Source organism: Alexandromys fortis, unplaced genomic scaffold, assembly GCF_014885135.2.
Source record: "Alexandromys fortis isolate MF-2015 unplaced genomic scaffold, M_Fortis_MF-2015_v1.1 scaffold_75, whole genome shotgun sequence".
Taxonomy (NCBI): domain Eukaryota; kingdom Metazoa; phylum Chordata; class Mammalia; order Rodentia; family Cricetidae; genus Alexandromys; species Alexandromys fortis.
The window spans coordinates 2,058,106-2,070,339 of record NW_026067956.1 but is presented as its reverse complement, the minus strand read 5'-3'; the positions used below and the strand labels follow the sequence as shown (position 1 = coordinate 2,070,339).

Below are 12,234 nucleotides of genomic sequence, written 5' to 3'. Positions count from 1 at the left end.
AGGCACAGATAATAAAAATAAACAAATAAGCACACCCGTATTTCAATATGGCTTGCTTTATGAAAAGCTGGTAGAAGACGCATTTGGGAAACACTCCCAGGAGGGCGGCAGAAGAGAATGGTTGTAATCAGTACTGCAAAAGCCTGGAGTCACTGTGTGCCTAGTGGCACCTTTAGAGATGATCTGACCTCTTGGCTCCTAAGACTGGGGAAATATATAGTATTAAAAGTTCCATCATTGTAAGAAGGCAAGAAAAAATAATAAAGAACACACAGATAGAAACTGTACTTCTAGATGACATGGTATCTGTATAGGAAATTCCAAGAAGTTTATAAAAGTATTTTTTTAATCCTAGAGCCAATAGAGCAAGGCTGAAGGCCCAACATCCCCAAACTCAGCATTCAGAAACTCATGTGTAGTATATATGAACATGAACACATGAAGACCCAAATTAAAGACTCATTAGCATTTACAAACACTTCAAAGAACATGCAAAAGTTAAGTTTGAACTTAACAAACATGTTGAGTTTTTCTATGCACAGGAAATAACAAAAACTAAAAACTAAGCCAAACTGAATCAATGTAGGACAAGCTATGGTGCTGGACTGGAAGGTAAGTTATCAATTCTCTCCAAATGGATCTCCGGGTTTAACAAAATTCCTATCAAAATCCTAGTGCAGATTTTCTTAGGCATGGGCAAGATTATTCTAAATTTTATATAGCAAAGCATAGGCCTTATATGAAACCAAATAAAGTACAGTGGTAGGAGCCCTTCTACCCACATCATGGCCCTCTGTGGCCATGTGCTTAGTGATGGTTGTTTATTTTTTTGAAACAGAATCTAACGCTGGAACCCAGGCTGACCTCAACTCACTATATAGCCCAGGCTGCCCTTGACTGCAATCCTGTTGCCTCCTGCATGCTAGGATTACAGGTGTATGCCACCATGCCCAGAGGCTACATGATTTTTTTTTCAAACAAATACAAAAACAGTCAACAGCGATGTATTACACAAATACTGACATAGCGCTTGAACATCCATGGACCGGACACAACTGTTAAGAAAGGCACTGTCCTGCACCCAGCCAATCTCCTGACTGTGCTCCTAAGGACAGACCTGGAGCCTGAAATTCTTCTACCCTCACAGCTGTGCCAGGAGCGTGCCTTACATGACACAGCTTCCCTTGCCGCAAGCTCAGCAGGTGCTCTTTTGCTTCACTTGAGTATGTCCCATGACAGCTACCCAACCCTGCTCTCTATCACCCACCCGGAAGGTTTATAAACAAACTGTGGGCAGCGAGGGGAGATCTGCTGGCTATGGAGACATTCATATGGTCCTGAAACTGATCTTGCTATGTCTCTGCTCCATAAAATAGGGCATTGGGGCATTATTCTACCTGGAGCTGAACTGTTGTGTTTTACTTAGTGAGCCCGATACTAACTTGCAATGGGCAGTGTTCAGTAGACCAAAGAATATCTGGTATCCTAGTTGGAATAATGTTTTTCTTAACTGTTAGCAAGGCATTTGACCCAAGCAATCTATCAAATAACTGTCAGTACATATATATATATATATACACATATATATATATGTATATATATTTTAATCAAAAGAAGAATATGAAAAACTTACAAAAGCTAACACAACACTGCCATTACTTTACTATGGTAACATTAAAAATTCCTTTTATATGTGTTCTGGAGACACTCTGTTCCTCAGTGTTTTTCTTCATCTTCATGAATGTAGCATCAACAGGATGTCTCCAGCTTCACTCCAGTCAGCCTTCGCTATTGCATAAACTCCTTCAGAAAAGGTAGGAGATCAGAAACAAACCCACCGTGAAACTCCAGAGACCCAAACAAAGCTAACAGAAATATAAGGAACCAAGCCAGGCATAGTGGTTCATGCCTATAATCCCAACACTGGAGAGGCTGAGGCAGGAGGATCACTGTGAGTTCAAGACAAGCCTGAGTCACACAGTGAGTCTGAGGTCAGCCTAGGCAACAGAGCAAGACTCTGCCCTCCCCCAAATAAATAACTATAGAAAGGGGAGAGAAGAACGTAAGACGTGATGAGGTCATATACAAGGCCCAAGTCCTCCTCATGCTGGCAACAACTCTGTCACCTTTAAAGGCAGGCCCAGCTTACAGAGAAGATTCCACCTGACCCCATATTTGGAATGAGCCAACACTGTCATAGATCTCACCAAGGGAGAAGAGAATTAGCACAGAACATCGGGTACATCAATAGCTGGAATCCAAAAGTCTGGCTATGCCAGAGGATGCTGCCAGCAGGCTAAGGGTTCAGACGACGCAGGGACAAATATATCTCAGACTGAATGCCAAACAAAGGCAGAGAGTCTACCTTCTCCACAAAGAAAACACTGAAAGAAGGGCCAGTGAGAGAGATGGGGAAGCTAGACACACAGCCCCTCCTGTGAAAAAGAGAGCGGGTTCTGGAACTGAGTGTGGAGACACAGCAGCACCCACACATCCTGTTACAGCAAGCCCTGCACATCCTGAGGATGTTGGGAAATGGAAAAGCAGAGCATTTAAACGATGCTGTGTGGTCTTCGGGGGCCACACAAGGGTGAGAAGGTCTGGTACCATGAAGAAGCCAGGCATCAGGGGGAGAAGAGAAGGCAGAGGACAGGGAAGCATGATGCAGCCACACTCCCAGCCTCCTACCACCATTTAGACTGCAACATGACAAGGAGATGGAAATATGACTGCACCGCAAAATGACTGAGCCGCAGTATGACGACAACCCTGTGCTCACAGCGAATCCCACCGTGCTCAACCTCTAAAGCAGCCTGGAACAGCCTGTCCCATGAAGCCAATCCTGAGCTAATTCCCTGGGCTAGGGAGGGGGATGTGGCAGGCCAATAAACTGTCAAGTGTCACAGGGCAAATGGCACGGTCCACTCCTACCTGGCAGATTTCCACCTAGCTGCAGAGAGTCTATCTAGCCAGTAATGCTTTCAGATGAGATGTACGATCCAGTACCATGGAGTCCAGCAACTCGACACCCTATCAGTCCTGACGTCTTCAGCTTTCTACATTACTCATTCTCACGGGCGTGAGTGTGCAAGCGCATAGCACGGATGCACAGGTGCAATTGCAGATGTGTGCGTGTGTATGTGGGATTCAGAAAACAACATTAGGTGTCTTCCTCTAATCAGTCCCATCTCATTTGGGGAAACAAAGTTTATCGCTAAATGTGGGGTTCACTGGCTAGACTAGATGGCCAGCTAGCCCTCAGGATCCTCCTGTCTGTACTTCCCAAGTTCTGGGATTGTGTGTGCAATGGCACCTCCAGCTTCTTACATGGGTGCTGGGGATCTGAAGTCATGCCTTAATGCTTGGGTCGCAAGCACCTGACCCACCGAGCCACATCCCCAGCCTTCACTGTCGCATTTCCTAACTACCTGCTAGTCACCTTGAAGTAGCTAATGTAAGCCGTTATTTTGTCTCACACTCTTCCTGGTGGCCCCGCCCACACAGCATGCTATTCAACAAATAACCGTTGTCCTGCGGTATCACAGGACCAAGGGGTAAGACCCCCCCTGCCCTTGAGCAGTTTGCTGTCTGGTGCTGTGCTCACACGCAGGGCTACAGTGAGTCTCTGTCCCAGAAGGAACTTGGGAGGGAAACCTCTAGAGGAGCATCTTCAGGAAGATTTACAGTGCCCCTCCCCACCCACACCGCACACTGACAGCCCAAGGTCACCTCCTGCACAATTCAGCATTTCAGCCATCATCAGAGCGATCACAGTTTTAGTTAGCTCAGGGTGGCAGGACCAAACAGGGGCTCTTCATGGGAAAGGGGCCCATTACCAACTGGAAGCCCCTGGGACCCATAGAGATGCAAGAACAGAAAGTACCCCAGCAAAGAGGTCTCTCCACTCTGCAGTTACTGAAGCTTGGAATCCATTCACTCCCCTAAACCTGTGCCTAGCCTACTTCACCAATCCAGGTTCCCAGGGGTCGCTAGAGGGGTCCTCGCTCTCCCTTCTCCAATCATTTCCCCTTGTCCCGCCCCAAGTAGAGATCCAGGTGCAGGCCCACTTGGTAGTGCTGAGCTCATCCCCGACACACATAGCTCAGAGATGGGGGACCTACCCTTCATCCTAGCAAAAGTAAAGCTTACCATGACGAGGTGTAAAGAAATTGGCTCAGATTCATTAGCTGTTTGGGGGCAAAAACTTAGAGCGCATGCCACAGACAAAGGGTTGGCTGCATTGGCAACCCTGCATCCCAGTGCTCACACGATGGACAAACGGAAAAGGCCACATTTTCTGTATTTGTTTTCAGACATTAATTGTTCTCTGCCCAGCAGCCATAAGCCATAACTGAATGTTTGGCGTGGGCATCCTCCTTTGTAATGCACTATAGATCTGAGCCGCGAGCACAGGACTCCCTCCAGGAGAGACACGCGGCTTCTCTCCCCGGGAGCTCATTACCACATAGAGAGAAAAGGCACAGATTTGGTAACTGGGCAGCAGAACATCTAAGAAGCAATGGGAAAGCCGCCCGAGCCGAGCCGATGGGAAGGAGTCTGAAGTAGCTCAGGGGAGTTGAAAGCCGCCACTTAGGCCCTAGGGAGGAGAACAAACAGAATTCAAGCTAGGCAAATTTTGAAGAAAGAGTAAAATAAGGAATAGGGGGAAAGCTACAACACTTTACCTATGCAAGCATTTAATGAAGAAATAAATCAAAAGATCAGAGTAGTAAATCCGCAAGGATACGATCACGTGGGCGACCGCAGAGGCGGAACACAGAATCCTGTCAGGCAGAAGATGGGCTCCGTGGGGGCCTGGTGGGAAAAGAGGCTGGGGAGGGAGGTAAAGATCGGAAGGTGGGAGGTGGGAAATGCCTTTCCCCAGCGGGGGCGGCAGGGAAACAGAAGGTTCTGGAAGAAAGCATAAAACAATCTAAGAGCTCTGGGCAGGATGCGAAAAGAAAAATAACAGTTCTGCGTCCTACAATTTAGAAATTAATCACACACTAGGGAATTTTTTTTTCTAAAAGGAGAACAGCTTCCTATCGTTTTCTTTTTTAAAAAAATCTATGTACACCCGTCACATAAAAGAAACACATAATGCCTTCTACACCACAGTGGAAGGAATCCGTCCCCAAAGGTCCTTCCTTTGTATAAATCATGCCACCACAATCGACGCTTCAATAAAAATGAATATTTATGAAATGTAAAATGACTTGGATTAACTTATTCCAATTTCACCCTCTAAATTTAGATTTTTTTTAAATCATGCCAAAATGTAGATTTTGATTACAAAAGCAAGTTGAGGGGGAAATATATATATATATATATACTTGACAAGAAAAAGGGAGCAATTTTTTTTAAGTTTAAATATGACAAAGGTGACAGAAAGGTGGCTGATTGGGCTAAAAACAGCCAAGACTATCTTCAAAGTAGCTGTTTAATTCAACAACAAAGCCACATTAGACAAAGCAAGTTGTTTAAAACAACACAAAGTGTAAAGCCTAAATATCTCAACCACCCTCATCTCACAGCACGGTCCAAACCCAGCCTTTCCTTTTTTGGCTAGCCTTTCCAGGCTTCCTCGGGCATATGGATTGTTAGCGTGCTCCCTGTCCACACAGAAGTCAGCACGCTGATCTGGTCTGGCTTTTGCAACGACTGTGTCTTGGCAATCTCTCTGTTCCTAGAGAAGCCCCATCTTTTATGCCTGCGTGCTGTATCCTTGAGGCTGAACCATCGCTCGTTGATGGGCACCTGCAATGCTTCCAATCTCTGTCTACGCAGATGAAGCTCCAGTGAACAGCCTGGTGCAGGCCTCATTTGGCGTGTGTGTGAGCAAATCTGGAAGGCAAATTCCCAGAAATTGAATTCCTGAGATCGAAGGTAAATGTGCATTTAAATTTTTGGTAGATGCAGCCAAGTTGCCTTCCATAAGAGTGGAGCCGGCTGACAGCCTCTAACAACACATAAGAGTGCATGCCTGCCTCTCTCTCTCTCTCTCTCTCTCTCTCTCTCTCTCTCTCTCTCTCTCTCTCTCTCTCTCTCTCTCTCCCCCGCAGAATGGATCATTGTTTCTGGAGTTTTGCCAATCTGAAAATGAAAACCGGTATTTGCATTTTCCTCACTGAGTGAACTTGAGCGTCTTTTTCTGTGTTTAAGAACCAACTGTACTTCCTTGGGGGTAAATTGTTCAAAACCTCTGCCTGATTTGTAATCACTGCTGACATTTTTCTTACAAGCTTCTAGAAGCTTCTGCTCCATTGGGGAAACTAGTCCTTGCCTTTTAGTACATGTTGCTGTAACCTACACTGTCTTCTGACTTTGCTTCTGTGATTTTTGTCACACAAGATTTTTTATTGTTTACTTATTCTTATTATTTATTATTTACGTACTTAATGTGTGTGGGTGTTTTGTTTGCATGTGAGTCTGTGTACCGTGTGCAAGCAGTACCCCCAAAGGCCAGAAGAGGGTGTGGGATCCCTTGGAACTGGAGTTACAGATGGTTGTGAGTCACCCTGTAGATGCTGGAAACTGAGCCCAGGTCTCTGGAAGAGCAGCAAGCACTCTTAACCCCTGAGCCATCTCTCTGGCCCCACACAGACTTTTAATGTGATCTAACTATCAGTTTCCTGATTTTCTAGCTGTGGATGCAAAGGCCTTCCTCACACAATTATAAATAAATTCTCCTTTTCTCATACTTATTATTTCATTGTTTTGCTCCTAGCTAAAGAAAGCAAGGTTGGTGTTAGAGATCAGTAACCCCAGCACTCAGCAGACTGCAGCAGGAAGATTGCTGAGAGTTCACAGCCAACTTGGGTTACATAGTAAATTCAAGACCAACCTGAGATGGACATTAAAACTGTATCAAAACATGCATGCATACATACATGGGAAAAAGAGTGGTTATATCAGAAACTCTAGAATACAGTGCATATACTAGCCCCACTGTGTGACCTTGGATAAGTTATCTGACCTCCTGAGCCTGTTTCCACATCCATAATGAGGATAATGATGTTAATGCATCACATTATTGACAAAATTAAATGTATTAATTTAGTTTCCCAAGGTGCCTGGTATGTGATACACCGGCTATTACCATCACATCTGCTTGGGATTTAACTGTTTTTAAAGGTGTGGTGACCAGAAATAGCACCAGTACACCCCACTAGTCTCTCTACCTGTCCCTACACCAGTTTCCTCACCGACCTGAGATGTCAGTTTCACCATACCATCATCTTCCCATACACATCTAAGAGCTTCTGATTTTTCCTCCTCCGTGTGCACGTCTCTCATCAATTGCCGGCAGTCTGGCGCACTGCCACATAAACAATCGGCTGCCCAGGCCAGTCTGCTCATGTTCTCATCCATTCAAGGTGGCCCAGAGAAATGAAACATTAAAAAGGCTTGAAGGTTCGAGTCTTACCTTCTTGCAAACTGTAAATCTACTACTTGGCTGCAGCCAATAAAAGGGAACGACAGTCTTGCCACATACAAAGGAAGAAGGACTGAAGTTAAGATGGCAGGGTTAGCTCCAAAAGCACTGGATGGAGGTTCATACCTGGGACAAGATAACGCAACCCTATACAGGTAGACCTTGTCATCTAAAGCGGGGCACACTGGCGACCGAGCTTCTGAGACAATTGGGTATAGTTAACAACTGGCTTAGATAGATGATATAGAGACCTGAGAAGGGCTCAAGACGCAATGTAGAAGAATGTAACTTTCGAACTAGGGATATGAAGTCCATAGCTTTCAAAGACATGGACACCAAAACTCACTATGTGGAGTACCGCACACCATTGCTGGAACCGAAGGCAAACCGAAGCAAATTCTCTAGCCTCCCTTGCTTTCAGTGACTTCCTTTGGACCCCTCCCCACCAGAGACCCTCTAGCCTACCATGTGGGTGGGAGGCATGACCCAAGATGGCTGCCCATGCTCCCCTTTCCACTTGGCTTTAGAAATCACTAATTTTGGAGACTGTGCATCTGGGTAACATATTAGAAGTCTGCTTCTATCTTTGCTGCAGATAACCCCGGCGCTGTGCAGGCTGTGACGGACGCTGTGTTGATGGCTTCAAAGGCAACTCAGCCTCGCATCCTCCCTGTTGTATCCAACCATCTTTCTACTTTGTGTGGGCACTTAAGAACTGTTTCTCTGAACTGAGGAGCACAAGGTTAATGGCTTAGCAAAATCTCCTAGCCTCTCCCCTTCCCCCTTCAAGTCTGAAGAGATCAAGATAAGACATTTTCACTGTCTGCTGGAGCGTCCAGTGGCCTTGTGATTACTGGCCACCAGCTTTCTGACAACCCACTCCAGACTGCTAGAGCAATGCCTAGAGGCCTACAGTGATCTGTTACTTCCTAACCTAAAGCCCTCTCCCAGGCCCTCTCTGCCTGAAGATAAAAGGGCCCTGAAAAACCTGTGCTGGGTTAAGACGGTTTACTGTTAGGGTCTTTGGAGAAATCCCTTAAAAGACTGTCATCCATGTATGCAATCAGCAAGGACGTTTATTATTCCATCACGCTGGGGCCTGTCAGCCACACAAAGGCAAGATGGCGGACACCCTGAGACGAGGTGAGCCCAAGCGCAGTCAAGGCGAGGTCCTAGGGCAGTTAGGTCCCTTTAAATATGATTAGCTCAAGCAAGTGGCAATCATATTAGTGTGTTCTAATGGGCTAGAGCTAGTCAGGGGCTGATTAGGGCTCTAGTTTTCCATTTGGAGGCAGGCCTAGACAAGTCCCAGACTTTGTCCTTATTTGGTTTTCTTCTTGAGCTGTTTATGGCTTGGGCCACCAGATCCCCTCCTTGCTGTTGAGGGTGCTGGAGACTGATTGTCCTTTGTTCAAGGCTCTTTCTCAGAAACTGCCTATTCAGTCTCAGGAAACTGAAACTGAGGCCTGTTCTCTGAGAGAAGATCGAGCAGACTGTGATGGCATTTGCTTGGCTCCCTCGTTCCCCTGCCTCCTTGAGTAGTATATCATCTCAAATCCTTGAGATAGGTTTGATTTGCAGGCTTATATTGTTGTCTTTCCAGTTGTCTATCAAGTAGCCTCTTTCTAAGCAGGCCTACGGAGTCCCTGATAATCCCAGAATGGCTAACACAGAGGCACAGGCCTCTTTTATTCTGGAGTGCTATTTTTTTTTTAATTTCAAAAAAAGTTCTTTATTGGCATAAAAATGAGAGTGTAAATAAATTGGCACCAAATATCCCAAACATGAGGGTCAAAACCCCATTTTTGGCCCTCTTTGCTGTTTTCCCCCCTTCTGCCCACTTTCCTGGGTGTTGGGGGAGCTCGCTGACAACAGTCACAAATCCAGCGCTACCTGATGGAATAGCACCACGGCCCACACAAAAAGTATGATAACCTCTATTCAACTAGAGAGGAGAGCGATGTTTTTTAAATGTGTAGCAGATTATTTTTGGTAGGGCAGCAACTGTGCGTCTATTGCCGTTCTCCAGGCCCTACAGTTCTGATTCTGTGATGACAAGGTGGAAGTTCCGATTCCTATGGTTCCAGCTAAGTTGACATCTAGGAGGGCGAATAGGTATCCACAGTTAGCTGTGTTGACTTCATTTTCCCCATCCTGACTTTTCTAATGGGTAAAAGATTGTATTATCAGGGTAGTAGACTCTTCTGGGGACTAACTGGACCAGGATTTAAGAGTCTTTGGTTTGGTCTAAAACCTGAACATTAACGTAGGGTGTCAAGCCAGAGGCACACACCCATCAGATGTCATCTGGTGGGATCAGGAAGCTGGTTCCCATTGGATTCTGAGTGAGATTACAAGGCGGGCATAGCCATGTGGGGGCTTTTCCTAATAGAGACTATTTCCCGTTATTTTCCCGTTATTAACAGCAAAGTGAACCTCCCCTTATCCAGTTGCTGTCATCTGCAAGTGTGTTTGGTCCAGGGGCTGATATTGGGATTTTAGCATCATCACCTTAATGGTTCCCAGACAGGAATTACTATTTAGTTAAGGCTTCAGTGATGTAAAAGCCAACAGCAATTAGCAGAAGCTGAAGGGCCAAAAGCCCTGTGGTGGCTGAGAATTCCTTATCTAGAAGGAACTTGGAAATGAGAATGGGGACCAGTTAGTGTTCTATCTTAGGTTTCCTAAGATAAGAAATTCCCTTTTGATTTTGGGGCGGGGATGGGGGGTGGGGGGAAGCAAGGAGCAATGTGCTGCTCGGTCTTCTCATGTACCAGGCCACCTTCTGGTTTTGCTAGCTTACCAAATAAATCTACTTGTCTCCACACACAATCTCTCAAATACTAGGGTCCCTTTCCAAGTGGGAAGTAAATGAACTTGGATTCTTCACAGGGGCCAGTAAGAACCTGCCAAGAATGAATACCCCCAAGAGTAGAGGCTAGGAATACAATAGGGCTAACAAGGCTTATCAGGTAAAGGCGCTTACCAGACAGCCCCACAATCTGAACTCAATTCAGGCTCCTAAGTAGTACACGGAGAAAACCGAGTCCCACACTTAATAGGCTGATCTTCCAAAGTGCACCTGGGGCTTAAGTGTGTGAGCACAAACACCTCCAGGAGGCATCATTCATAGGACAAGCAGATCCTGCAAACCGAGGAGAAAGCCCAGCAAGCCCTCGAAATAACTAGAAACTGGGAAGGATTCTGGCAACCAGCTCGGGCCTAAAATTCCACTTCAAAACACAGGTCGCAACGTTAGGGATCCCTCCAGCGCTCCCCGGGAACCGGCAATAGCCTGACTCTCCTGGCGGCCTAGGTGAGAAAGGAGTCTAAGGAAGCTTTCAGGCTGCACTCTTCCTAGCTCCAATCAGGGAGCTGCAAGCCTGCAGCCCAGCTGAATCAGATGCCGACGCTAGATTCTTTCAGGGCGCCCTGTTTTGCCTGTTTTGTCTTAAGAGACTCAAACAAAGAGAAGCACTGAGACAGGAGACTGCCCTGCTGAGCACCCACCCGTCCCGGAGCGGGAGAAGGGGGAGGCGGGGGGGGGGGGCGGTAAAGACAGCCGAAGGGGGATGTGGGAGGTGAAAGAGCTGCCCTCCGCGCACGCGCAGACCCCGACCTGGGACCCGCCCGAAGCCCCGCGGGGTTTTTTCTCGGAGGGTGCAGTGCGCAGGCTCGGCGCGCATGCTCAGCGCTCGACCCGTCTTACCTGACACGGGGATCGGCTCGGCGCGGCCGGGCAAGGCTTCTTGTGCGCTGATAACCCTCGAAGCTGAGTCGCCCATTCTCGGTACCGGGATGGGGCCAGAGAGTAGCTTGAGAGCCCTTCTGGCGGCGGAGAGCATGGGCGGCGTATCCGTCCCGCCGGCCGACCTCCAGACCTGGCTGTCTCTGAGGGGCAAAGTTTTCTGAGTACGAGAAGCGGCTAGGGCCAAAAATTATGCTGGCTGGACGCCACCGCGAGGTATTAGTTAAAGTTCCTGCCGTTTCACCACGTCCGCGGCCCGTGTTCCGGGTGCCCAGGAAGAGCTTAGCCAAGCAGGGTTTCCAGTGTGTTTCTCGTGCTCAGTCAACCACAAAGCAGAAAAGGGAAATCAGTGTGTGCATAAAATGGCAGAGAGCTAGAAGGCAGATTGTAAGAGGATGGATGGATAAACAGCTAGAAAATTTGTCTGTTTCTATTGGATCCATCTTGATACGTCGAATTGATCCAAAGCACGATTCTCAACACCACAAAGGATTACGTACTGAATGTGAAATATATGTACGTAGATAGATATTGATATTATATATATGAGTATATGTGTGTATAAATACATTCTTCAGCCCATAAAATAAAGGATGCAGGCACAAATACTTTGTTAATGCGTGGGTTTAATGATACAGTTGGATCCGTCTTCTGAAATCAGAATATTCCTAGAACAAATCTCGCCTTAATCTTGAGGTAACTAGGGCCAGATGAGTGACTTGAGAGGTCCGTCTATGAGATTTTGGTTTACACACTCCGCCAAAATGGGCGGACAGGCTCGTGTGAAGGAAGGAACAGGATTAGCACCCACAGGGATTTGAAGCTTTGAACCTAAGCTCTTCTGTGGGTTTAGTTACCACTTTGTGTTCATGTGGGGCTGTAATAGAAGGACAGGAGGATTAGCGTGCTGTATAGAATGTTGCCAGACATAAACAACGTTAAACAGATTAAGGTGTTTACCTTATATTGTAGAAGTCCCCTGGGCCAACTTGTATCCACAGTTTGCTTTTGATTTGTTTTTGCCGTGAAATTATGCCAAACGGGTTCTTTC

The 12,234-nt window shown here is 46.5% G+C and overlaps 1 protein-coding gene across 3 annotated transcripts in view; it reads right to left on the bottom strand.

Annotated features, from left to right (window-relative positions):
- Msra (methionine sulfoxide reductase A) overlaps nt 1-11,368 on the bottom strand; it is a 314,205-nt gene extending 302,837 nt beyond the window's left edge. For 2 of the 3 annotated variants that reach the window (XM_050152201.1, XM_050152200.1), the window contains exon 1: nt 11,145-11,368. In XM_050152201.1, coding sequence (XP_050008158.1) covers nt 11,145-11,280 — 136 coding nt within the window. In that variant the 5' untranslated portion in view covers nt 11,281-11,368. The remainder of the gene's footprint in view (nt 1-11,144) is intronic. The other variant, XM_050152199.1, reaches the window with a different exon arrangement.
- Nucleotides 11,369-12,234: the final 866 nt, after the last annotated feature.